The 27997-nt window shown below is 40.2% G+C and overlaps 1 protein-coding gene across 5 annotated transcripts; it reads right to left on the reverse strand.

Moving 5' to 3' along the window:
• Positions 1-27997, reverse strand: LOC119798861 (segment polarity protein dishevelled homolog DVL-3). 5 transcript variants are annotated; one of them, XM_038308517.1, is made up of 15 exons: positions 27604-27997; positions 23775-23844; positions 22147-22280; positions 21968-22065; positions 19861-20002; positions 14952-15048; positions 10583-10652; positions 9642-9781; positions 9439-9515; positions 9238-9305; positions 9077-9157; positions 8873-9007; positions 8619-8786; positions 7776-7961; positions 1-1228 (listed from the first exon to the last, which is right to left on the reverse strand). In XM_038308517.1, the coding sequence occupies exons 1-15, from the start codon at positions 27765-27767 to the stop codon at positions 933-935; spliced, it is 1926 nt and encodes a 641-aa protein (XP_038164445.1). In that variant the 5' UTR covers positions 27768-27997; the 3' UTR covers positions 1-932. The 5 variants fall into 5 exon arrangements, with proteins under 5 accessions (XP_038164445.1, XP_038164444.1, XP_038164442.1 ...); XM_038308516.1 differs by having other exon boundaries at positions 19861-20005; XM_038308514.1 differs by having other exon boundaries at positions 1-857; positions 903-1228; positions 8873-9157; positions 19861-20005.

Below are 27997 nucleotides of genomic sequence, written 5' to 3' on the forward strand. Positions count from 1 at the left end.
TTTCTGTGAAAGCTATTTGAACTTTATTCCAAATCTAATTCATCATTTAAGCTTTTACTATCTCATTGTGTACATATAACACAGTGACCACATTTTATACAACCGCTTTCACTAAACAGAACACGGTCTTAGTCCCGTACAAACCCCACATGTCTGAAAACCTTTGTTCTCTGATTTCGTGCCATATTTGAACCTTTATGTAAAATCATCTTCACTGACCCGTTTCACTGATTTTTGAAAAGAGACAAAGCTACAACTCTGCTTTTCTGATTCTCTATAGACAAACATGTGAATGTTTTAAATCATGTAGGAGCTGAAGACACAGAATGGTAAATAATCCACAAGTGGATTCTGTAGTAAAGATCTAGAACAAACAGATTTAATAAATAATCTTAAATAGCAAATAAATAAAATCAGGTAACTGACTGGCAGTTTCACAGCATGTGATCCATAAACAGGAGCATCAGGAACTATTTACAACCATGGCAAAGCTGCAGCACAGACACTGCTGAGCCACAACTACCCACAGATGCTGCAGCAGCAAACACTTTTATTTGGTTAGTTCAGAGGGTCAGGATCTGGATCAGACCCAGATCAGAGTCAGATCCAGATCAGAGTCAGATCCAGGCCTGAATTAGATCCAGATCTGAGGAGTCGGATCCAGGATCATATCGTTCAGCTTCAGGTGTTTTAAGATCTACATTTTTGTTAGATCCAGGTCTGGTTCCAGTTCTTGTTCTAGTTCCTGTAAGGTCCAGGTCTTTGTCAGATCCAGGCCTTCCTTAGAATCAGCTCTTCACAGTGATTGAATGTGCCTTAAGTTTTTCTCTCGTTTCAGCTTAAGTAAAAAAAAAAAAATCCTTTGCCTTATTTAACATGTCTCCAGGTCACCTAAATGGACATGATATCGTTAACGCCATTATTAACGTCGGTCACATGACATCCACAAAGAGGTCGCTAGGGTTTCCCATGGCCAGGCGGAAAGACTGTCGAGAGATTTCCGGTTGGATTGATGAAAAGTTGTTGTGCGGACCTTGAGATGCAGGCAGGGTGTCTTTGTCGCCATGGGAACCAGAGAAGTGAGTGGGCGGTCCCTGAGCACTGCCATCACTCAGGCAGTCTGCCATCATGTCCTGAATGTTCGCTTCATGTTTGGCAGTTTCTTTCTGGGTTATTCCTTTCCCCTCTTTCTGATCATCGCTGAAGTCTGATTGGCTGCTGCGACTTCCTGCAGGATGAAGAGAATTGTGATGTCATCATTTGAAACAGGAAACAGTGTTACCTATCCATCCCAGTGGGGACAATGGGATTAGGTAACGGTCTGCAATCAATCAGAATTACATCCACACATACACATATATTCTTCATTGTTGATGATTATTCTATCATTTATGCATTTCTGTAATATATTTTTATCATTGGACGCATTTATATATTGCAATAAATAGGTATAGACAGATATTAACAATTAAAAAAACATACCGTATTTTCACGAAGCACATAAACGTCTTTTTTTTCCCTCAAAATGTGCGATGCGCCCTATGTGTGTTGTAACTGCGACTTTTGAGACCATCTCATTGAGGAGATGATGAAAGAGTGGCTGAATGTAAGGAGACCAGGTGTTTTTTTTCCACTCATCACCATCGCTGTTAATCTGTAACTACATGCGTGCCCATCTCACAGCTGATGAGAAAAACATGGTGAAACAAATTAATGCTGTGCCCGCTGTTATTCAACCACTTCGGTGTGAACCGGACGCAGCAGAAGCAGCGAGTTTAAATGCAAAGTCAATGGTTGACGCGCGGGTATAGGAGCAGCAAAAGGTCCCGCAGCGCGTTTTGAGCAGCAGGCGCAGCGCGTCGGGAGCGTTTAAGCATCTGCCAACGCGCTGCTGCTGCTCGAGATGGAAAAATTGAAGTTTTGCTGCTGGAAGCGCCGCATCAGCCAATCAGAGAAGCTGATCTAGGAGCTGACAGCGAGACAGACACAGCGCTCTGATGGCAAATGAAAGGGCTGGATGGATGAGGAGATGATAAAAGCGTGGCTGAGGCAGGTGTATGTGAGGAGAACAGGTGTTTTTTTCCACGCATCACCAACGCTGTTAATCTGTGACTCCATGCGTGCCCATCTCACAGCTGATTTGAAAAACATGGTGAAAAAATAAACGCTGTGCTCGCCGTTATCCCGGGAGGTCTGACAAAGGAACTTCAACCGCTCGACATCGGTGTGAACCGGCCGTTCAAAGTAAGGCTTCGAGCGGCGTGGGAGCGACGGATGACAGACGGAGACCACAGTTTCACGAAAAGTGGAAGGCAGCGCCGGGCAAATTACGCCACCGTTAGCGGATGGATTGTAGATGCTTGGACTAACGTGTCTGCTGGCTCTGTTGTTCAAGCTTTCGCAAAAGCCGGCATTATTTCTGAGGAGCTGCGCTGCACGGAAAGTGACTCTGACATCGAAGAAGGGGAAACTGGCATGTCTGATTTAGCACAGCTGTTTAATTTAGAAACAGAGGATGATGACTTTGATGGGTTTGATTAATACTTTGTAATAAATACATGAATAAAGCACAATCATACTCAGTTTTGCTCCCGCTCTATTTTTCTACCTGAAAACTTAATTCAACAGCAGCCTCTGGGCCGTCGCCTCCGGGTTCACCGCGGCGGCTGGCAGGTGTTTTTCATCTAAATAATCTAAATCTTGCAGCTATATTTGCTGTGATCAGTGGGAATAAAGTAGTTTTAATATGTTTTTAAGTGAGAAAGGCCACCTGAAAATTTAATCATTGCAGTCAGTTCATCCAGATTATCTATTTCTGTCGGAGCCGCTCAGACCCCCACATACCAGCGGTGCGCCGACAGTAGAAATCCCTTCAACAGCAGCCTCTAGGCCGAGCAGCCTCCGGGTTCACCTCGGTGGCTGGCAGGTGTTTTTCATCTAAATAATTTAAACTGCAGGCACCAGGATACCGGCAATAAAAGCGAACATATTCCGTCGGCAGGTTTCAGGATTTTAAGTTAATTTAGGAGTCATCACAGCGCTCTGTGTCATCTGCGATGTGTCTGTCTCATGGCCAGCTCCCAGGTTTGATTAATACTTTGTAATAAATACATGAATAAAGCACAGTCATACTCAGTTTTGCTCCCCGCTATATCTTTAAATACGCAGTAGAGGTATTTAAACGTAGTAGAGGACATGGACCTGTATATAAAAAATGCGCCCTATAGTCCGGTGCGCCTTATGTGTGTGTTAAATACAGAAATGGGACACATAACTGAGACTGCGCCTTTTAGTACGGTGCGCCTTATGGTCGTGAAAATACGGTATATAAATGTATCATTGGCTCTGTCTACCTATACTTTTATCTGAATATTCTTATTGTTTAAATCAATCAACAATATTCAAATACGCTGGACCATTTGTCCTATTGTGTAGCTTAAAAAGCTGTATTTCGAAGGTTTGCAGCACAAAAAGAAAGTATTTTTTAGCAATTTATGATTAATTAAATGCCAACATACTTTATTGGGTCTGTCAGAAACACTAATACTGAATGGACCGGCTATCCTTTTAAAGATGGCAGCGCTACAGCTTGACAGAACCAATGGGCAATAGCGGCCAATGAGGCCCCTGCTCGTTATATATGACTATGCTCCAATCGCCTTCAGCCTCTATAACTCATAGTCACTCCCCTCAGAGTGCCTGGTGCTTGCAACTGAAAAGGAAACGGACAGCCTGCCCAATGCTAGTAATAATCATGGTGCATTGAAATGTCCTTCCCAGAGGGTCAGTAAAACATTTAAAATAGAAGAAAAACTCTATAAAACAAGAAGTGCCCAACAAAGTAGTTCAGTTGTTCCCGCATTAGCAAAAGGACCTAGCTTTTTTATGACCAGAGGGTGCTGCTGCTGTTGGTCAGACGATATCGTGTTAACTTTCTGTTCTGACTGCTGACCTATTTTCTGTGGTGCCGCTCAGGCTTTCTATGTCTGAGCTTAATTCTCTTTTGTATAAAATATCTAAGTTACTCTAACTCTCAGGAAGCACTTTTAAACACAGCCTCTACGTGTGCACTTTTCTACTGGGCACATCCATAGGCAAGTGCTAGCTTAGCCTAGCACTTGCCCTGACTCTTTTCCGACTCTTTCTAAAACTCCCTCTCCTTTCTCCTGCTCTGCGTCACATGTTCTCTGCTTCCTTTATCGATAATGGTGTGTATTAAGTGTAGTATTTTTGTCGCTTTGGAGGCGAGGGTGTCAGAGTTAGAGTCCCGGATTCGAACCTTTGAACATCCAGAAGTTAGAACAGGCCCAATAGTTAACAGCTCGGAGCCACCAATACCACAGTCTCGTCCACTCCAACTCCAACAGTCCTGCCCAGCCAGGAAGCTGTTTGTGGCGTTACGCAGAAAGGTTAGTCCTGGATCTTTGCCCACCAACCCCTCTAGGTTTCTAACAGATTTTCCCCACACAGTGACGCATCCACGGGAAACCCCACTCCAACAATTGGCAGTTCCTTAATGATAAAAGTGGCATTAGAGAGACAAAAGGGACCAGAGTATAATGTTTGCTGGGGGCCAGAACAGGCGACATCTAATGCTACCTGAAACCGCTGGTTAAGGATAAGGTTTAATATGGTACCATTGTTATTCACACCTGCAGTAATAATACCAGTAATGCCCATTGGACGTCAATGAAATTAGTGTTGCTTTGGTGTGTAAGCTTTCCAAACAATGTTGGACTCTATGGACCCCTCTCTGATCTGACCAGTGAAGACATGTTTAGCCAAATGTCATCATTCAACCGCTGGTTGTCTAGGTAGTGACTGGTCTGATTCGGAGAGACAGCATTCAGTTTCAATTCAGTTTATTTTTTATAGCGCCAATTCACAACACATTTTATCTCAAGGCAATTTACAGTTCAACAGATCGTACAGTCAAAATGATTCAAAGTTTTCTATCTAAGGAAAATCAGTTGATTGCATCGACTCATTGAGCACATTTGCAGAGTGTGCTTTGTACTTGCCGGGAAGAGATATGAGGTGGGTGGATAGGGGTGGTTTTTCTGTATTTTATTTCTCTGTGTTATGTTTAATGTGTATGTCTCCATAAAAGGAAAACTTAAATAAAAAGACACTGATTAAAAAACAAGTTCTTGAGCAAGATTCCCTCTGATTTCCACCTCCATTGTAGATATGATTAATCTTGTTACAGGGTTACATACCTCAGGGGAAGCTGTAATAAACCTTTTCTCTGAGTCTCTTGACTCAGATGACTTGGTCAATTATAGACCTATATCTAATCTTCCTTTCCTATCTAAAATTCTTAAGAAAGTAGTTGATAAACAACTGTGTGACCACTTAAACCACAATGAACTTTGTTTCAAACAGGTTTTAGAGTTCGTAGCATAAAGATTTTTCATAGCATTAAAACAGCACTGGTGAAAGTCACTAATGGTATTCTCATGGTCTTATATAATAGATTTGAATCTTGTAACAGCACTGTTAGTGCTCAGTGCAGCATTTGATACAGTTGATGATAATGTTGTTTTAAAATGGTTTGAACATATTTTAGGAATTAAAGGAACAGCATTAGACTGGTTTAAATCAGCCTAAGTAGGATGGAAGGCAGATTTTTTTTGTTATCAGGCTCCTCTCCGGTGGAAACAACCACCAGTTTTAGTCTGTGAGGCAGACGCCTTGTCTACTTTTAAGGTCGGCCTTAAAACTTTCCTGTTTGATAAAGCTTATAGTTACCCTGAGATCACACTTCCTACATAAACAACCTCTTCCCCTCCCCTGCGCTTCAGACCGCCTGCGCAAAGCAAAACCTTCAGCCTCCGTGGTTCCTCCTGTCTCACTTCGCTCCGACTTCCCTGGAGCTCGAGAAGAGCATGCATGAAATGACTGTATGATCTGGTGAACTGTAAAGTGCCTTGTGTTGTGAATTGGCGCTATATAAATAAACTGAATTGAAATTATTATTATTAATTAATTTGTAGGACCAAAACATTGAGAAATGAATGCTTAATTTAATGTAACATAATTAAAACTCACTGTAAGCATGAATCACACATTTCTAGTCAAAAAATTCTTTTCGTTGTGGGTTTCTTTGTAGTAGGGATAATTAGGATCATACAAAATTGGTTTGTTCTCTACTTCCAAACTCAGCATCTCTTCATCCATGCCTGTGATATGAAGTTGTGAGATGTGCTCCTGAAAGCTGCTGTGACCAGATTTGATTAAACTTGTAACATAAATATTTTGATCGAGTTGAGAAATGATCTTCCTGGTATGTTGAAGTACTGATAGTTTGCATCCAATAATTTAAATAAAAGGTGTTCGCTTTTGGGAATATATAGGAATTATGCTCTAATTTGTTATTACTGATCTGTCGATACCATATTTTATTTGACAAACTGGATCTTCTCAAGGTTTTTCTTTCCTGTTTGGTGTAATTGCAATTGTGGATCTTGACCTGACCGGCTTTCAATGGACCGGAGTGGAGCAAAAACGGAGAAGACGTACGTCGACAGTGACGAGCAGAGTAGCAGCGGTGGATGTGGAACAGTTCTCATTGATTACCATGACTGCACAAGTGCTCTGCATGACGTACATGAGCAGGGCGGGGCGGAGCGGTGGAATCTGTGGATTAGAGTGGCTCAGGTTTTCCTGAACTATCTCTATAGTTATGCTGCTATAGGCTTAGATTGTTGGAGGACAAAGGGCCCCCCTTTCTGGTTTCTGCTTCATTCTATCTCTATTCTCCCATTCTGCCGTATTTCTTAGTTCAATCTCTAACGTTACGCACTTTACCATAACTTGGCTCACTTACTTCTATCTTTGCAGCATTGAACTTGGTGAACTTTTTCAGTCCACTTATTTGACTTTAGAATTTCAGATTCTGCTTTTAAAACTAAACAAGCTATATAATATATGATGTTAATGCAGGGGTGTCAAACTGGTTCCAGAAAGGGCCGAGTGGCTGCAGGTTTTCTTTCCAACCAAGCAATAGCACACCAGACTCCATTCATCTCATCAAGTGAGTCTACACTGCAAAAAATAGAAATCTCAATAAGTTATTTTTTCTTAAAATAAGTGTGTTTTTCCTTGATTTGAGGAGGTAAGTAAGACACTTTGCCAATGGAACAAGACAATTTCCTTTTAAAATAAGAAAAAACAATTTTATCTTCTTATTTCAAGTAAATATTATCTAACTATCTTATTTTAAGAGTGAAAATACTCATTCCATTGGCAAATCATCTTATTTACCTGCTCAAATTAAGGCTAAATATACTTAATTTAAGCAATTTTTTACTTATTTCGGGATTGTTTTTGCAGTGTAGTCTTGAGTTAGTCCACATGATGACTTAATGAGATGAATGGAGTCTGGTGTGCTATTTCTTGGTTGGAAAGAAAACCTGCAGCCACACGGCCCTTTCTGGAACCAGTTTGACATCACTGTGTTAATGTATTTATCTTTTCTAATCAGTCTGATATATTTGCTTTTATAAACAAAGAAAACTAATTTTATTAGATAGTTTTTCTTTCTTTTGTTATAGAACACAGTAACCATAAATTATCACAGCATTTTTTTTTTACTCAGTCCTTTCTTTTGAATTCAGTGTGACACCCAAAGTGTTTTAATGGCCTCATGTGGCCCTGCACTGTGAAAGACCAATGGTCTTCCCCTTCTTCTGACTGATTACAGTTAATAAAGAAAACGAGCCATACAAAAACTGAAACAACTGTGAAGAAGAAAAAGGAAACATATCCTTCACCTCCGCTATGATGACTTCTTTCTCCTCCTGCTTCACAAGCCGGCAGCTGATGTAGCAGGTGAGGTGAGCTGTAGGGGTGCGGTATGGGATACTGATAAGGAAAGGCTGGTGGGTCACAGTTGGGTCCTCCTCCTCCTTCGTGGTTGGACCCTTCTTCATGGTCAAGCAGAGACATTGCAGCTAGATCTGAAATCAGGAGGAGCAGCTTTAAGGAATCCACTTTTAACTGTTTATGTCTTCAGTTGTTTTGAAACCTTTTTTTTAATCATCAGACTACGCTAGAGTTCAGACTCTAAAAAAAAAATCCTTGTTCTTTAAATTTCTATCATGCAACTCTAGCAATGAAGTTAAACAGTTCAACCATCCAACATCCAGTTGGTGTTTAGTGTTACTATATAGACTACCGTTTCTGAAACTAGTAGTTCAGCACATTAAATACTTGATGACCTGCTTATTCCTAGGTTAGGAGGCTAACACCTTGCCTGTTTTAAATACAAATGGTTGAATTACCTCCTCAGTATGTGATAAAGTTCTAAAGAAGCCTATTAGGAACCATTTAGTTGATACAAGGGAACATATGAACTGGGATGACCACATCTAGAGAGTACTTTATTAAAGGTTCACATTTATTGTTCTTTATTGCCTGCTGAGTGACTGGAGAATTGTAACTATGATGTAAACTTGTTCTTCAGGGTTATTGTTCGTGTAATTCTATCATTTTCTCTTAAAAAACATCTCAGACATGTTCAGAGTTGCTCCATTAATCCACTTGAGTTGGATCTGTTTCCTAACTACAGCTATGTCCCTCAGTGTGGCCATAAGCTCCAACCTTTCTATCCTCACCTCCACACAGGTCTCCGAACACATAGTAGCACTGCTCAGAGAAGGTGACCTTGTTGACAGTGTGTCTGATGAATCCGGCCTTTAGAAGGTTTCCGGCGTACTTCCGAGCTTCTCGTCGGTCAGTAAAACCTTCGACGTTACGGTGGAGCCAGTCCACCACGTCTGAACCTGGAGGATGAGATGCAGTTTGAGAGTGAATGAATTTAGCATTAATAGAATCTTTCTACATAAGACAATCAAATAATACACATCACCTATGAAAGCGTTGGGAATGGTGATCTTCAGCCACATCCTGTCTCGAACCTCCAACCCTGACTCTGGATTGGCCATGGCCTTGACAATCACTGTCATGTCACTGTGGATGCTGAGCTGATTTTCTTCGTGAACGCCTGGAGGACATGAAGCTGTGTGTGATGGACAGGTCAACAGTGGAGGAATGCTGCAGATTGGAGACGTACTGTAATGTGGGGGGAGCTTCCCAGTCATGGCGGCCGTGTGGGACACCCACGCAGCCGGGTCAATGGGACGCACTGGTTCACCTGCAGGTTTTTAGACAAAAGACATGATGTGTTTTAGCAAGCCAGACTCATACCAACCAAAACATCCGGGCACGACTTACTTCTTGGCAGCGTGAAGCAGCTTCGTGGGTTTGGATCCCAGCACTTAGCCACAGTTAATGTCACTGAACTAAAAGCAAGGAGATACAAGCTCAGTTTGAGTCTCTAAAGATCCAGCACGATAAAAACCTCCTGAGTTCCAGAACAGAAGAGGACAAACTGCTGTCCAGAATCTCAGGCAATTCCATTTTTAAGAACCTCACCCCGGTTGGTGGACGATCTCCCTCAGAACTCGGACGGCGTCGTCATTACTCATGTTCTCAAAGTTGATATCATTAACCTGATGGAAAAGAACAACACAGAGAATCAATAAAGCTACACATTTCTGTTGCTGGCCCAGAGAGCTTGAGAGACTCTAAGCTTCGCTCATCCTCAGCAGCATGATTGGCGACAGTGTTGGCGGCACCTGCAGCAGCATGTCTCCGGGCTCGATGCGTCCATCCGCAGCAACGGCGCCTCCCTTCATGATGGAGCCGATATAAATCCCTCCGTCTCCTCTGTCGTTACTCTGACCCACGATGCTGATACCCAGGAAGTTATACCGCTCTGAGGAACAGGCAGTATCAGTAAAAACATCATTGGATTTAATCCCATAGAACAGTTGTTAAAGTTCGTGACAAACTTTGAACTGGATTTTGAAATTATATTATCAGATCGCGGTCCAGTCGGAATCAGTATCTACCGAACCCAGTCAGTACTGGGGCTCACTGGCCTCAGAGCAAATACATTCAGGCATTCTGTGTGAGGAAAAACCCTTTCCTTTCTATTGTGGAACAGACCAAGGCTGTTGAGGGCCAGATATTTATCCTACTAACACTGATCTAGATTCTTTTTGAACCATTCTAAGTCCTACTGGAGCTGATCCCCAACTTTTTGGCCTGTTCAGAACTCTACCACAACCGATTTAGGCCCTACAGCGTTCAGTCGCTATTATTGTCGACCTGGTTGCACTGAAACGGATATTGTCCAATTTGGATATTATCTAAGACTTAAATTGAACCAGTGGAGAAGCACTGGTCTATCATGAATCCCATCTGGGCAGTCTATGGCCTGTTCTGAACTCTGATATGATCTACACAGTTAAAAAACCCTTACTGGGCTGCATCTATATTGAATAGATATTGAATGTGGCGGACAGGATCCAGATAGTTTCGGACCTGGTTCAGACTTTAATAGAAAATTTTCAAGACGCTCTTGATTGTGACCCAGGCTGTCCGATTGCTTTCTACCAGTTCTAGATTCTGTTTGCTCTTATCTAGTCTATTGGGAGCAGTTGTGGACTCTGTTGGACTTGACGCTGACAATGGTGGAATGATCCAGACTGTTGCTGACCTAGTCAGTACTCACCCATGTTGAGGGTTACAGTGATGATATTGAGCGACATGGTGGAGTCAGTAACGCTGCTGAAAGACGCCGACTGACACACAGACAGATAAAGGCAGGTAGAGAAGAATGACAGGTTGACAGAGAGACAGGAGAGGAAGACGAGGGACACATCAGTGGCAAGAAGTCCAGACACAACTAATCAATCTTCAGGCAACATCAAGAGACCGTTTTCAATGACATTTAAACCAAAGAGCAGCTTCAATTCCTCATGGAGCTTTAAGAGTTTAGATAAGGAACCAAATCAGTTAATGTCAATCTGTTACTACACAACTCCACTAGGGGGAGTACTACATGAGAGAAAATTAGCTGTAGAGATCTACCATGGATGTAAAGAAAGGTACAATTAATCATCGGTTGATGGTTTTGTAGATTAAAATTTGATCCACCCCATTAATTGATAATTAATTACAGTGTTGCAGAGTTGCTGCCATCCACTAGAGGGCCATTCTTAAGTAGAGCGACAAGGATCTAGAATTATCTTTATGCAGTTCTGTTTGTAAATATAAACAGAGGATTATCATTACTCATACTGATTCAGTATGTTTATCACTTAAATCAGCCCATTTAGCCGTGCTGCATGGAGGAGCAGCGCAAAGTCTCTGTTGTGCTCAGAAGGCCAGGAAGTAAGGACAGAAAGGTGGAGGACATGATCAAACCATTGCTGTCAGGTCTCCTGTTTTAGCCAGTAAACTATTGTATTTTACCTCTTTTTCCACTTTCCCAAGTACCTACAAATTCCCCATATTATAATAATAAAAACATGTATCTGCTTCTTAAAGTGGATGTGTTGCTAGCATCTAGAGTAAAAAACTAATCACCTAACTGTAGTTTGCAATTGGTTGACAGGTGCATACCCAGGAAGTTATACCGCTCTGAGGAACAGGCAGTATCAGTAAAAACATCATTGGATTTAATCCCATAGAACAGTTGTTAAAGTTCGTGACAAACTCTGAACTGGATTTTGAAATTATATTATCAGATCGCGGTCCAGTCGGAATCAGTATCTACCGAACCCAGTCAGTACTGGGGCTCACTGGCCTCAGAGCAAATACATTCAGGCATTCTGTGTGAGGAAAAACCCTTTCCTTTCTATTGTGGAACAGACCAAGGCTGTTGAGGGCCAGATATTTATCCTACTAACACTGATCTAGATTCTTTTTGAACCATTCTAAGTCCTACTGGAGCTGATCCCCAACTTTTTGGCCTGTTCAGAACTCTACCACAACCGATTTAGGCCCTACAGCGTTCAGTCGCTATTATTGTCGACCTGGTTGCACTGAAACGGATATTGTCCAATTTGGATATTATCTAAGACTTAAATTGAACCAGTGGAGAAGCACTGGTCTATCATGAATCCCATCTGGGCAGTCTATGGCCTGTTCTGAACTCTGATATGATCTACACAGTTAAAAACCCTTACTGGGCTGCATCTATATTGAATAGATATTGAATGTGGCGGACAGGATCCAGATAGTTTCGGACCTGGTGGATGTGTTGCTAGCATCTAGAGTAAAAAACTAATCACCTAACTGTAGTTTGCAATTGGTTGACAGGTGGTTATTTTAGATTTCCTTTGAACTTGTCTTTGAATATACTGGAGCTAGACTGGGGGAGTCAGATGGCTTACAGCACCTGCCATAAAATTTCTCTTATTTTCAAATCCAAATAATGACAGGTATGCAGAAATCATTTGTAACATTATAGAAAAATAGATGCTGCACAGTGGATAGAGAATGCTGTTGTGTGTTATTGCACTTCAGAGCCAGGATTTACATTCCTCTGAGAGCAAGCAGATCAAGCACCAGCCATTTAAAAGTGATGCTAAAAGCACAGTGTCTTCCTTCACTGACTGGATTACACTAAAGGAGAACTAAAAGAAAGCTACATCACAGTTAGCATCTACTTCATTTAAACATAGTGCTGAAAACGGACAGTATGTCAGAGCGACATACCCCTTCCCTAAATTATAGATATAGATCAATGTATATAGGAAACGATAATTGTTTCACATATTTGAATTATCTTTCTTTATTTTGAAATGAAAAAGGTTCACTTTTTATAAATTAACATAAATATGTTCTGACATAAGATAAATAAGTTGAGTAATGTGTAAGAAAAGATGATCTTTTTCAGTCAGTATTTAATCCACCTGGAACAATAAATTGTTCAAATATAATAATGTACAATTTTTTATATTAAATATTGTAATTTTTTTATATTCAATATTGTAAAACAATATATTTCACCCTTTGTGTTATGGAAAGATTGTCTTGATACAAAAGAAAACTCAGATTTTTAAGAGAATGACCACTTATACATTTTCTTTGAAAAAGAAGCTGATTAGTCAGTCACTTCATTTGGATGGGATTAAACTGATTTCTGATAATAAAGTAAAAAAAATCTGGTGTTATTTTTGATCACGACCTGTCATTTCTATCCCATATCAAAGACGTTTACAGAACTTCCTTATTTCATCTGCTCAATATTGCAAAAATTAGAAATATCCTGTCCAGCGGTGATGCTGAGAAACTAGTCCATGCATTTGTTACTTCAAGGCTGGACTATTGTAATGTCTTTACTATCAGGAAGTCCACAAACTGTAGTTAAAAGCCTTCAGCTGATCCAAAATGCTGCAGCCAGGGTTCTGATGAAAATTAAAAACAGAGATCATATCTCTCCTATCCTTGCTTCTCTTCATTGGCTTCCTGTTAAGTCAAGAATTGAATTTAAAATCCTCCTTCTCACATATAAAGCCTTAAATGGCCAAGCTCCATCTGATATCAGAGATCTGATTGTTCCTTATGTTCCTAACAGAGCACTTTGCTCTCAATCTGCAGGTTTACTAGTGGTTCCTAGAATTTCTAAAAGTAGAATGGGAGGACGCCCTGTCTACTTTTAAGGCTAGGTTTAAAACTTTCCTTTTTGATAAAGCTTATAGTTAGAGTGGCTCAGGTTATCCTGAGCTATCTCTATAGTTATGCTGCTATAGGTTTAGACTTCTGGAGGACATGGGGACCCCCATTTCATCACTTTGCTTCATTCTATCTCTATTCTCCTATTCTGCAGAATCTGTTAGTTTAATCTCTAACGTTATGCTCTTTCAGATTTTTCTCATGGTAGCTTCAGCTCGTCTGTCCCTGTTTGGCTGTGACACCATCCTGCAGAGAAATATCAGCTGTACTGCTGCCATCAACACAACATCAGATGTTGGAGATTGGCCTGTTTTTCCAATGTAGTTCTGGTTCTCTGACTGGCTCGATGTGCTTTCTTCATTCTCTGACATGGGAGCTGGCTCAGAGCTTGTCTGCCTGGCTTTGTGTTTCCTGGACGGGGCCGCCTTTTGCAGCTGCTTTTTGTATCTCTGCCTCTGTCTCTTTGAACCCCAATCGGCCAGTCGTTTTTCCTCTCCACTGTCACTACAAGCATGCTTAGTGTGAGGGATTGCATTTGAGTCAATGAGTCGACGCAATCAACTGGTTTTCCTTAGATAGAAAACTTTGAATCAATTTGACTGTATGATCTGGTGAACTGGAAAGTGCCTTGTGGTGACATGTGTTGAGAATTGGTGCTATAGAAATAAACTGAACTGAATTATAAATCAATTGTTTGTCGGTTGATAAGATTCATCAATTATTGATTAATTCATTAATCAATAACTTGCATCCCTATTATCTACTCAAACAGGCAGGTGGAGCTGATGATGGTTCATTCTCTGATCGGCTCTCAGATTAACTCCCCAAGGAAAGCTCCTTCCTGAGTCCTAAATTTGACATCAATGACTGCTACTGACTCTCCCGAGGGCCATGATCTTTCATGTTATGTGGCTGCAGCCGGACCTCAGAAACACTGTGGTGCAGATGAGCTGCTGCCTGACTGTTTGGCTCAAAGGAGGCAAACTAAACCAGAAGAACTGCTGATGTCAACATGACAGGAACAATGCCAGATAGTGAAATGAAGCCCTCACCTAAAAGCCTATCAAGGAGTATTACTGACCCAAAATATCCTAAGGCTGCTGGCTGCATTGCTCTGGGCTCATGTTTTCATGTGGTTCCAGTTCCACCATCAGTGTTATAAGCCCAGAAGAATTTAAAGAATACAGACTAGTCCAGAATTTGGGCTAAACAGCTTGAACTTTTTAAAATACGGAACTACAAAGACCTGAAGCAGAGTTGAGACCAGTGCTATCCAGAGAACAGGAGCTTCTGTTCGGTCTGAGCGAGGACCATTTTTCTAATTATACCATCAAAGTGAGGACATTTTGTTGGTTCTTTTCCTTTTTAGCTGTTAGGTTTGGGGTTAGAAATGACTGAAAGGCAGGGGGGGGGTTTACCTTCTCCATCCGTGGTGTTTTTGGTTTTCGGTGGCGGCGCCGCTGTCGCCTGATGAGTCTGGGTGAGGAGCTACTCTGGCCTGTTGATTGACTAAACCTGGTTTGACATCACAGACACAATCCTGGTTGGTAAAAATAACAAATAAAAAATCTAAACACACATTAAGGAAATTAAATAGGACATAAAAGGGCAGCTAATTATTATTCTGGATTTATGTCTCGAACAGATGTTAAAGTTCAAGAGACAAACCTAAATATTGACAAAACAAAAAAAAATAGATCTCTGTTTCTTTTTGTTATCATGAATAAATTATGGGTAATTTTTAAAACTGAAATTGGTCAAGTTTATCACACAAAAGGGATTAGAGATCCCTAAAGATATAACAATTATATAAATAATTAAAAAAAATTATAATAAAACAAAAACATTTTTTCTTAAATTACTTCATTTAACGCTTTCTATTTCTATTTCTATTTTGATAAGCTACGTTATTTTAACCATTTCTAATGAATGAGTTGATACATCATACAAATGATCTCCAGATGTTAAATAAAGAAAATGTGACTTGGTCAATTATAGACCTATATCCAATCTTCCTTTCTTATCCAAAATTCTTGAGAAAGTAGTTGCCAAACAAGTTTGCGATCACTTACACCATAATGAACTTTTTGAAGAGTTTCAGTCTGGCTTTAGAGCTCATCATAGCACTGAAACAGCTCTGGTGAAAGTCACTAATGATATTCTCATGGCCTCAGATAATGGACATGTATCTGTGCTCGTCCTGTTGGATCTTAGTGCTGCATTTGATACAGTTGACCATAATATTCTTTTAGAAAGACTTGAATATTTTGTTGGAATTAAAGGAACAGCACTAGACTGGTTTAAATCTTATCTATCTGATCGAATTCAGTTTGTTCATGTTAATGATAGATCTTCAACACGCTCAAAGGTTACCTGTGGAGTACCACAGGGATCAGTGCTAGGACCAATTCTCTTTACTTTATACATGCTCCCAATTGGTAGAATTATTAGACAGCATGGGATTAATTTCCACTGTTATGCTGATGATACCCAGCTATATCTGTCTATAAATCCAGATGAAGCTAACCCATTACATAGATTACAGGCATGTCTTGAAGACATAAAAACCTGGATGACTCTTAATTTTCTGCTTCTGAATGCAGACAAAACAGAAGTTATAGTCTTTGGACCAGAGTCTCTGAAAAAGAAACTGATTAGCCAGTCACTTCATTTGGATGGGATTAAACTGATTTCAGATAATAAAGTAAAAAATCTTGGTGTTATTTTTGATCAGGACCTGTCATTTAAATACCATATCAAAGAGGTTTCTAGAATTTCGTTCTTTCATCTGAGGAACATTGCAAAAATTAGAAATATCCTGTCCAGGGGTGATGCTGAGAAACTAGTCCATGCATTTGTTACTTCAAGGCTGGACTATTGTAATTCTTTACTATCAGGAAGTCCACAAACTGTAGTTAAAAGCCTTCAGCTGATCCAAAATGCTGCAGCCAGAGTTCTAATGAAAATGAAAAAGAGAGATCATATCTCTCCTATCCTGGCTTCTCTTCATTGGCTTCCTGTTAAATCAAGAATAGAATTTAAAATCCTCCTTCTCACATATAAAGCCTTAAATGGCCAAGCTCCATCTTATATCAGAGATCTGATTGTTCCTTATGTTCCTAACAGAGCACTTCGCTCTCAATCTGCAGGTTTACTAGTGGTTCCTAGAATTTCTAAAAGTAGAATGGGAGGCAGATCTTTTAGTTATCAGGCTCCTCTCCTGTGGAACCAACTACCAGTTTTAGTCCGTGAGGCAGACACCCTGTCTACTTTTAAGGCTAGGCTTAAAACTTTCATTTTTGATAAAGCTTATAGTTAGGGTGGCTCAGGTTATCCTGAGCTATCTCTATAGTTATGCTGCTATAGGCTTAGACTTTTGGAGGACATAGGGACCCCCATTTCATCATTCTGCTTCATTCTCTCTCTGTTCTCCTATTCTGCAAAATCTGTTAGTTCAATCTCTAACCTTCTGCTCTCTCTGCTTTTCCTCAGAGTAGCTTTGCCTCGTCTGTTCCTGTTTGGCTGTGACGTCATCCTGGAAAAAAACATCAGCTGTGCTGCTTCTATCAACACCCTTGTTAATAGATGTTGGAGATCGGCCTGTTTTCCAGTGTGGTCCTGTTTCTCTGACCGTGACTGAGTGGATGTGCTCTCTTCGTCCTCTGGCATGGGAGCTGCCTTGGAGCTCGTCTGCCTGGCTGTGTGTTTCCTGGACGGGGCCGCCTTTTACAGCTGCTTTTTGTATCTCTGCTTCTGTCTCCTTGAACCCCAGTCGGCCTCGGCAGATGGCCGCTCACACTGAGCCTGGTTCTGCTGGAGGTTTCTTCCTGTTAAAAGGGAGTTTTTCCTCTCCACTGTCGCTACAAGCATGCTTAGTGTGGGGGATTGTATTTGAGTCAATGAGTCAATGCAATCAACTGGTTTTCCTTAGATAGAAAACTTTGTATCAATTTGACTGTATGATCTGGTTGAACTGTAAAGTGCCTTGAGATGACATGTGTTGTGAATTTGGCGCTATATAAATAAACTGAATTGAATTGAATTGAAATAAATAAAGATTAATTCAGTGTTTTCCAAATAGAGTCAAGGTTGTGCATTAAAAAAAGAATTTGGTATTACTTCACAAAATGTGTGAATTAAAAAGGTCAAATAAATTGGAATGATCACATAAATATGCAAAATAACTGAAAAGTTGGAAATCATCAACTGTTATCAGATGGATTAAAAAAACTAAATACTAAATTCAGGATCTAAACCATTTATCACAAGCAATTATTACTAAAATACAGAAAAAACATACTTACCTGTCAAAAATGAACCACTTTTAATAATAATGTGTTTACAGCAGAGAGAGAAAAATCCTACTTTACAAATCAGAAATAAAAACACTGCAAAACTCCAACAAGGATGTTTAAACAGATTTAAAATAAAATCATAGAAAAGAAAACTGATGCAAAAAAATGTAAATTCTGTGTAAAGGAAATCATGGATGTGATCAGGAACACATTATTTCTGCTCTCAGATCAGTTGGGATGGCTTTATCAACGGCACAATACAAAGGACTACACAGGTCACATGACACGCAGCAGCCAATCAGAGCAGGGGATGAGGGCAGGGCGTGAACAGGTTTACTGGAGCAGAAAAGATGACCTGCAGGCAGGTGAATGTGTGTCGAGCAAACAGGCCAATCACGCTCGGCTGTTGACGCCACTGAGTCACATGACCTGCACAGCCTTTAAAGGGGCAGTGCCACATTTTTACACATGTCAGAAAGTCATAAGTGTTCAGACTCAGATCAGGTTCCCTGGGATGTTCCAACATCATCATTTTTATAACTCTGAAGGTGTTTCTGAGGCTGCAGCAAACACACCACGATGCATTCAGGGACCCACCCCTTACTGTCATACATGAAACAAATATTAGTAATGGAGCCAGATGGACACAGACAGAGGGAGGACCGCTGTTGTTCTGGCACTACAGGTTGTTTTAGAACATTGCAGTTGGAAACCAAAAACTATAAAACCACATGGCATTTTATATGTAAATACATTGATTACTACTTTATTTTATTACTTTTAGTAACACTAGATGATGCATACGAATAGCTGACTAAACACCAATAGAGCGAAATAACAGAAATAGAGGGCCCTGAATCAAACCTTCAGCCGGGGGCCTGGTGCTAAAACAATCAGCTCCACAGCTCAGATCTGATAAAGTGCTTTGAAAACTATTTTCCCTCAGAGATTGCTTCCTTTTAAGCTTTTTATCTCAGATTATGTTTCAGATTATTGAACAGGTTCTAATCACAAAGATAACCCTAGTTGATAAAACACTTTCCTGAGGATTGCGTTATTCAAAGAAATAAAAAGCTTCTAAACCGACCTGATAAGCCTTGGTAAAGAATTATTTTTTTGTAATTTACCAAAATCTTTAAAGATGAGTTTAACCGTGCTCCAGAAACCATACAGAAAGAATGACATGGAGAGTAAACTGAAAGCTCTCCCATCCTGATCCAAAGAAGTTAAAGCAGAGATTATAATAAAGTCCCACTCAGGAAGGGGTTACATTGAGCCATAGAGATCCTTCCTCGAAGAGGGTAGGTCAAAATGAGTTCATCAATGATTCATCCAGGAGGATGAAACATCTAAAGCTCTACAGGCCTCAATGAAGGACTGAATTCATGATTCAGAACCTAAACAGAGAGACTGGACAAAGAGGTCCCAGCCCAGAACCAGAGCTGACCCAGAAGACCACAAAGGCCAACTCATGTTCATCAAAAAACCCTCTTCATGATCTCCAGCAGACACTTAAGACAGAACTGGACCTTTCTGAATGTTCCATCTGCTGTAAAACTGACCACTTTTTAAAAAAATGTAACCTCACAGTGCAGTAAAACACGGTGGAGGATGCATGATGGTCTGGAGCTACTTTCTGCTGCAGGGACTGGATGTTTGGCTATCCACAGAGACAAGACAAGTTCACCTCTGATCCACAAATGAAGCGTTAGAAGCGGCCTAGTCACAGTCTGAGCAGATCTAACTGAGATGGGATGAAGCAACTTTAAACACGCTTTAAAGTTCAGAAGCGGGTAAAATTTTTTGATGAAGGGTCAGGTGCGTGAGGATAATGTTTTCTCAATAATAACTGGAATCATCATTTGAAATTGTTTTCTTTTTTCTCAGGTAATCTCTGTCTGATGTTAGAAAAGTTGGTTCACATGAAACATTTATGTAAACCTGAGGGTGCAAATACTTTACTTTTCCCAGCAGCGTATGTTTAACTCATTCTGATCTCCACAGATCAGCTGCATCTAAAGTAGAATCTGACCTTCCTCCTGAGTCTTCCTCCGATGAGCAGAAACTGGTCGTCTCTAACTCGCTGCTCTGTTGGTTCGATGAGTTGTCACCTCCGCCTGCTGGCCCCGCCCCTTTTTTATCGGCCGCTCGGTGGACGTGTCCATTTGGGTGGCCTGCTGTGTGGACAGCAGCCATCAGACAGGCAGCAGATTCAACAGAGAACAAGAAAAAGCTTGAAAGGTGACAGAACTAAACTGATTTAGACCAACTTCATTTGATATTTTCCATTTTTATACCACAGTACATTAATTTTATTCCTTAAAGATTAAAGAGACACTTCTGACATATTCTGAATCCGCAGAACTTTGGGTGACATCGGTGTGTTTAATGATAATTTCTTAAGCAGTTTGTTGTAATGCTGTTCAGACCGCACACTGCTGAAGCTGCAAAAGCAGCTGGTTTACATGTAACGTCAGTGGTTGATGCGCATCAAGGTGCATCTAAAGGTCGTGCAGCGATTTTCGAGCAGCAGCAGCAGAGATGCATCTGAGCAGCTAAAGCAGTGCCGCATCTGAGGCGCGTGACACCCTTCACAAGTAGTACTGGGTATTTTTGCCTGAATCAATTCGATTTTGATTCATTCAGTTCTAAATCGATTAATTTCGTTTCGATCTTTTTTTACAGTTATGAATGTGGTTTAACTGTGTTTTAGAATACTCATGTATTTTATCTTTTCCTGCCACATTAAACGCAAAGTGCAAACTTTTAAATCAGACAGTTTAAACTTGAGATGTGAACAAAACTGTCTCAAAAGTGCAAACTTGTTTGTGAAACAGGAAAAAGTCTCACATGAGCAAGCAGATGTGACACAGCAGGGACAAAGCAGACATGCATGAGCTGCATTATCTTCACTGCAGAAACTATATTTGCAGCATTGTCTGTATCAACTACAGGGTGTTTTCTGGTCAGCCCTCATTTGTTAATGTCTTCAGTCAACCTATTGGCTATATTAGCAGCTGTCTGGCTTGAAGTCATCTTGAGAGCATCTTTACTGCTCATTTGAATGTGAACGTCACGGGCGTCACTATAAAATGAATCCATCTCATTCCCTAGACATCGACTTTTGCAAAAATGTAAAGGAATCGATTTTTTTACCCAGCCCTATTCACAAGCAGCAGCTTCTGGAGTTGGAAAAATTGAGGTTTTGCTGCTTGATGTGCCACATCAACCAATCAGAGAACGTTGCAAAAACTACCTAGAAGTCGACCTTTCTTAAATGAAGTGTATTCATTCTTAATTTGAGAACATAATTAAAATGATCTGCCAATGGAATTAATATTCATACTATTAAAATAGGATAATTAGATCACATGCACTTGAAATAAGAGAATACAATTGTTTTTTTCTTATTTTAAATATAAATTGTCTTGTTTCATTGGCAAAGTATCTCCCTTACCTCGTCAATTCAACAAAGAATGCACTTATTTTAAGAAAAAAATAACTTATCTAGACTTCTATTTTTTCCAGAGAAGCTGATCCGGAGACAGACACAGAACTGCTGATGCAGATCGCCATGATCACTACCCTGAAACAGTTTATTAACACCTAAGTTAACCTAAGATGGCGAAACCTGCTGGCAAAATATGTTCCTTTTTATTATTCTGGTGAGTGAAGTTTGGATTACGTACATGATTCCCAGTGACAGCGCCCCGCTGGTGTACGGGGTTTTGTGCTGGTCTGACAGTGAAATAATATTTGAAAGCAGGGTTGTAATATTGATGAACTGGCTGCACAGATGATGTATTGAAGTGGACTTTCTCACTTAAAAACATTTTAAAACTACTTTTTACCCACTTAAAACAGCAAATATAGCAAAGCCGCTCTCTGCCATTGACCACATGAGCAGCAGATGCATCTGGACACACTTTAATGGACACGCTTCAAAGCTGCTCTTGACGGGTGTCTGACCTTAATGTGTACAAGCATCAAAAATGAAGCAGCAGGTGCTTCCTGTCTTAACGTAGCATAAGAGCTGAAGCTGCAGTGACCCCATCCAGCCAGCAGGAGGCGATTGGCGAGTTACAGAAAAGACCTGAACAAAAACAGGAGCCAAATCCTTCCTGTCTGTTTGACCTTACCTCGGTTGCCCACATCTCTCCGCTGGAGCTTCTCTGAAGGGGGAGTAGGAGATTTGACCTCCAACCCCTGAAGGTCATCATGACAGACAGCTGCAGCACTGAGATAGACAGACAGATGCAGCACATCGTATCAGTGCAGTCCGGTAGAGCCCTAACCATAAATTAATCTGTTTACTCACTGGAAGGACGGAGGTCTGGAGTCTCCAATACCGCCTGTCCTCTCAATGGGGGGAGGGGCCAAGCTGGAGGGCGTGGCCACAGAATAGGTGTCTGACCCCCTGAAATCTGGAGGACAAGTGTCTGATGACACCACCTGCAGCAAAGAAGACAAGAAGAATGAACCGAGTCCTGTTTCTATCATACTGGGACAAATGGAGACTAAATATCTAAATGTCAGGAAATTTAACCAACATTTAGTCTAAAAATGTCAGTGAAATATGATTACAAAATCTAAGCTCGATGTGTTTAAACCAACACATTATGTTTGACGGTACTAAGATCCGTCCAGCAGCTTCAGAGAGAAGACTGAAGCAACATTAGAGTCTGGATGGAGATTTAAAGAAGCTTCAGAAGATTTTAAACTTCTGTTTGGAAAAATCCAGCAGCGAAGAACTTTCAAACTACTGCCGACATGTTTCAGTTGGGCTGGTTAACCCGAAGGGCAGAGAACAAGATGCCAAAAGATGTCTCCAAAAGCAGGTTGTCTCTTTGCTCACACAGAAGAAAGGATGACTTATTAAAACTATAGTTTTTATAAGTAAAAAAACAGGTTTGTACGGAAGAGGATTAGGGCCACTGAAAAGAATAATAAAAAAAAAAAGTTAAATGATTTTTTTAATTTTATTTCAGTATAGTATGGGGAAAAAAAGTCAGAATTCTGACTTTTTTATGGTCAGAATTCAGTCAGAATTCTGAGATTAAAGTCAGAATTCTGTGAAAAAAGTCAGAATTCTGACTGAATTCTGACAATAAAAAAAGTCAGAATTCTGACTTTCTCCCATACTAAACTGAAATAAAATTTTAAAATCAGTTAACCTTTTTTTCCCACTGGCCCTAATCCTCTTCCGTAGGTTTGCTTGTTTTTTATAGATTAAGTTGAACAACATAACTGTGGAGGGAAATTTGCTTCATTACTGTTGCAACACATTTTATAAATGGACATTTGGAGAAAAAAATGTAATCTAGAAATAAAAAAAAAAGAATGAAAATCTCAAATTTTAAAAAACAGAATGAAAATGAGGTGATCAAAACAGGGTTATGAGAGTAAGTCTGCTGTTTTCTTAGATTAAATTTTTTTGTGCAATCTTTCTATTTATTTTTTTAACGATTGAGTTTTAAGAATTGTTTTTTTTATTATTACCGGTATGCATTTTAAGGATCACATTCTCTTCACTTCAAGCCCAATAGAAATGTTGCTAAGCGTCCATGTCGACCAATAGAAAAGCATCTTTGCATCTCACCACAGAGACAATGACAACTTGAAAAGAATGCAATTCATAAAACTTGATTTAGAAAAAAAAACAACTACAAAATAACATTCAAAAATCAAATTTGAAGAAATTCAAATATATAAAAAAAAATATTTTTTATTTACTGCATGTTTTTCAAATGTCCATTTACAAAATGTGTTCTTTGCTTGCAACAGTAATGGAAATAAACTCTGGAACAATATTCGGTACATAAATTATTTTCTCGTCAATAAATGAACACAAAAATTAGACCTCCATAAATGAATATTTATTAGTGAAACCTGGATATTTAAGTGGATTTTTTTTTAAGTGTATGTTGATCTTAGTGAGATTCTAACCCAGCAGACGACTCGTCCGTTCACACAGGGCAGCCGAGCTTCTTCATCACTGATCTCCTCTTTGACAACCCTGGAACACACCATCATCAACATCACCATCATCATCACCATCACTATCATCTTCAGTGTCATTATCATCCTCATCATCTCTGTTATCGCCTCTTTTATCATCATCATCATAATCTTTAAAGGTATTGTGGAGGATGTTCCTTTTCTGGGTGGATCATCAAAATAAATGGTCCTCATTGGCCGTCGTATTTTCACTTACTGGTGAGTCTCACATGTTAAAAAAATTGCAAATCTTCTTTTAGAAAGTAAGCTTTTATGATAGATACAAACAGAAACTTTTAAACAGAGCTGGGTTTAAAAGGGTTTAAAGGCGTTCCCTCTCAGGAGCGTGTACAGCGTTGTCCAAGTGGAGAGGGCGCGTCTTTTCAAACATTTGTGTAGATCCTCCATGTGATGGCCGCATGTGCAACCATACAACAAATGGTCTGGTAATTCTTTCAATTACATAAATCTTATATTTTACTGTACTGTAATTAATTTTTATTACTTTGATTTGGCATTGGTTAACTATCTGGGTGCAAACATTTAGTAGTAATATATTAATCTATAGATTATATATTTTTCATTTGAGTTGCCAGTTCCTGGGAGGCTGTCATGAATAAGGCCAGTAAAGGAAAGGAAGCCTCAGCTGCAAAGGATCTCCTCAATGATATGGAGGCCTAGTTGGACTCTTCCACTTAGTTTTAGAACAGAAGGAAGGTTTTAGGTTTCTATATTTGGTTTTGTTTTCTATAATGAATTTGGGAAGTGTAATTATTTAAGTCTTATTCTTCATAGGTTGCTGACTTAGTATGGTGCTGATTAGTTTGGTCTTTTGTAGGAGTTTTGTTTAGGAAAATATATTTTATGTTTCCCTCTTGTGTCAAAATGGTCTAATCATTTAGTGTATATATAAGTTTCCCTTGTGTGTCAGTAAGGTAGGTCTTTTCCTGTGTCAGGTTTGGATTATGTTGATTTTTGTCATTTGTTTTCCTTGATGGGCCCAGTCTTGTTAGAAGTTTGAACTAAATAAATTTGTTACCATTTTTACCTCAATGATTTCCCTGTGCTTCTCTGATTTGGCTCGGTCCGTCACACTCCACAATACCTTTAAGGTAATCCTAAATATTTAAATCATCATTTTTATCTTTTTATTTTCACCGTCATCATCATTAGTGCAACCATCATCATTACTGTCAGGATCCTCAATTTCCTCATCTTCATTTTTGACCACAAAACAGTCTTACATCAGAGGCAGCTGGATTTGGTTAAGTGTTTGTCCATTTGAGTCATGATGAGCGTAACTCTGCTTCCACGGAAATTGCACAAACACATTAATTATGATTAAAATGGCCAAAAACAAAACCCACACACAAACAAAAAGACCCAGGAGAACAATGAGAGGATCTTTGAATTCTGGCCCTGGAGCAACCTGTTCTTGGACTGCTGATGCTTTAAAGGAAAAGTCTGCTCATATTCAGAATTCAAACTTCCAAAAGTGCTTTAAATATAAAATCATCACATACTGTTCAATAAATGAGTGTTTTTATTTAAGAGTAATTTTCATTTGAATGTGCTTTACTGGAGTTTGTTTGTCAAAGAACACTACTGCCACTTACTGGTTTGTGACCTCACAGTGCGTTATCGGCTGTTGATCAAGTCCCAGTGCTGTATCTGGTGTTTGTCACAACCGGCTATTATGAAAGTCAACTTGAAAACATTATTCTTCCAAATGTTGGCTACATATTACATGTTATTTCTCTGGCCAGAAGTTCGATGGCAAATCCTCTCTCTTTAAGTCGGCAACGACGAACCCGTCCGGGGAAGATCATAAATTGGAAAAGTGAAAGGACTGTTTTTGTCAGTTTCACTATAGCTCTGGTGAATTTCAATGGTGAAGTTCTATTGAAATCTTCAATAATTGTTGTTGATTGCAGATGTGTCTAGTAGTTCCCATTGATTCTGCTTGCAAAGCGGGGAGAATGGCGCTAGGCTTACCGCACCGTGACGTCACTGCTGGAAGATGTTAGGAGTGAGGTGTTACTATATTTGGGTCAAAATGGCCGCTCCAAGACTCAGTGATCGCAATGACAATGATTGTTTTTATTTTTCTACTGATTAACACTAAATTCATTAAATCCCAACAGACGTATAAGTTTTAGGTATACATAATGATCCATTGATTATTCCTTGCTGACCAGACTTTTCCTTTAAGCAACATGGAGGTCCGTCCACCTAAGGACCTTCCAAGTCAGATGCAAGTCAATGACCCATCCAATATTTTCCCGACTTGTTAAAGTAATTTCTTGTCTTTAGGTTATGTGTTTGGCCATATGAATCATGTTACATATGCTTGTACTTCCTAAGAAATTACAAAAGCACCCTCATCATGATTCAGTTGGCCAAACACATAACCCATACACAACAAAAGACCCAAGAGAACTCAGAAGAACAAGACCCCTATTTCATCATTCTGCTTAATTCTATCTCTATTCTCCAACTCTGCAGAATCTGTTAGTTCAATCTCTAACGTTCTGCTCTCTCTCCTTTTTCTCATAGTAGCTTTGCCTCGTCTGTTCCTGTTTGGCGGTGACTCCATCCTGGAGAGAAATATCAGCTGTGCTGCTGCCATCAACACAACATCAGATGTTGGAGCTTGGCCTGCTTTTCCAGTTTAGTCCTGTTTCTCTGACATGTTTGCTGGCTCAGACCTCGTCTGCCTGGCTGTGTGTTTCCTGGACTGGATCGCCTTTTACAGCTGCTTTTTGTATCTCTGCTTCTGTCTCCTTGAACCCCAGTCAGCCTCAGCAGATGGCCGCTCACACTGAGCCTGGTTCTGCTGGAGTTTTTCCTCTCCACAGTCGCTAAAAGCATACTTAGTGTGAGTGATTGCAGATGCAATCAACTGGTTTTCCTTAGATAGAAAACTTTGAATCAATCTGACTGTATGATCTGGTAAACTGTAAAGTGCCTTGAGCTGACATGTGTTGTGAATTGGCGCTATAGAAATAAAGTGAATTGAATTGAACAAGTAGGTATTTGATATAAATCTAACTGGAGGATCGACCTCCATTGTGCTTTAAAACATCAGCACTCTGATATCTGCTGATTACTTTAGAGCTAGCTGACAGAACCAACAAAGATTCCTGGTCAGGTGCCGAATCGTCTTTAGAATAACTGAACAAAAGTCCGTCTGCCTCCGACTGAAGCCTGTTTTGTGGATGACAGAATTTAAACAGGCATCATCATTATTAATATAATCATATCATTGTCATCATTATTATTTTGGTCATATAATTATCACTGTCATCTTCATCATTGTTAAAATCATAATTGCCATGATCAATATTAACAATACTGCTATTTTTATTTCATCATCATTCATTTCATTGTCATCACTGGAGTCAACTTCTTTGCCATCATCAACAGTGATGTCATCAAGCAGTTCATCAGAGAGAATATTAAAGAGATTCTGATTTCAGTTACATAATCTCAGCTCAGCCTGTGGAGGATTATTATATAAACAATCATCTCATAAACAAGTAAACAAAGCAGGGCATGGAGTTCAGCCTTCTCATTGTTTTGATCAGTTTGGTTGAATTTCTCCTTTAGCTGTTTAAAGCTGGTCACTGATTAACATCAAGCATTATAATTATTGATTATTATTATTATTATGTGACTAAAGCTCCGCCTTCTCCTGTAACACGTGACATTTGAGAATCAATAATCTAATCCCGACGTGTTTTATCTCTGTGGTCTGTGGATCCGTCACGTGACTCACCCGAAGTCATCATCCACGGACTTGAAGAAAAATTTGGCGTGGGGTCTGTTCAGCACCTGCTTGAAGTCCGCGAGTGTGACGCGCTGCGCGGGCACGTTGATCCGGATCAGGTAGGGGGTCTCCTGGTCCTCCAGGTGGTAGATGACCCGGGTCTCCTCCGCCATGCTGGCCCCGGGAAGCCCCGCACGCTCTCCGACTGCAGGGATGCTGAGACACACCTGCGCGCCTCCGTTCCCCCCGCGCGCCTTTGTCCAGGTTCTCTCTGCCCACGTGACCACCTTACCGGTCCGCCCCCCTCCCCCACCGGAGCCACAGCTGCTCCCAGAACGGTTCTGGTCCAGATGTGTCGGTCCAGCAGCAGCGGGGCTTGGATGATGCTCTCCTCCACACACCA

The sequence above is a fragment of the Cyprinodon tularosa genome, unplaced genomic scaffold (assembly GCF_016077235.1).
Source record: "Cyprinodon tularosa strain WSP-4 unplaced genomic scaffold, ASM1607723v1 ctg639, whole genome shotgun sequence".
In the NCBI taxonomy this organism is placed as follows: Eukaryota; Metazoa; Chordata; class Actinopteri; order Cyprinodontiformes; family Cyprinodontidae; genus Cyprinodon; species Cyprinodon tularosa.

Excerpts from the sequence above, each read along its gene's own strand:
- LOC119798861 (XM_038308514.1), bottom strand. The coding sequence starts at position 27,767 with ATGGCGGAGGAGACCCGGGTCATCTACCACCTGGAGGACCAGGAGACC. Across the intron at positions 22,066-22,146 it reads TCCAGACCTCCGTCCTTCCA|TGCTGCAGCTGTCTGTCATG; the intron begins GTGAGTAAACAG and ends TGTCTATCTCAG. Across the intron at positions 10,653-14,951 it reads AAACACCACGGATGGAGAAG|TCGGCGTCTTTCAGCAGCGT; the intron begins GTAAACCCCCCC and ends TCTGTGTGTCAG.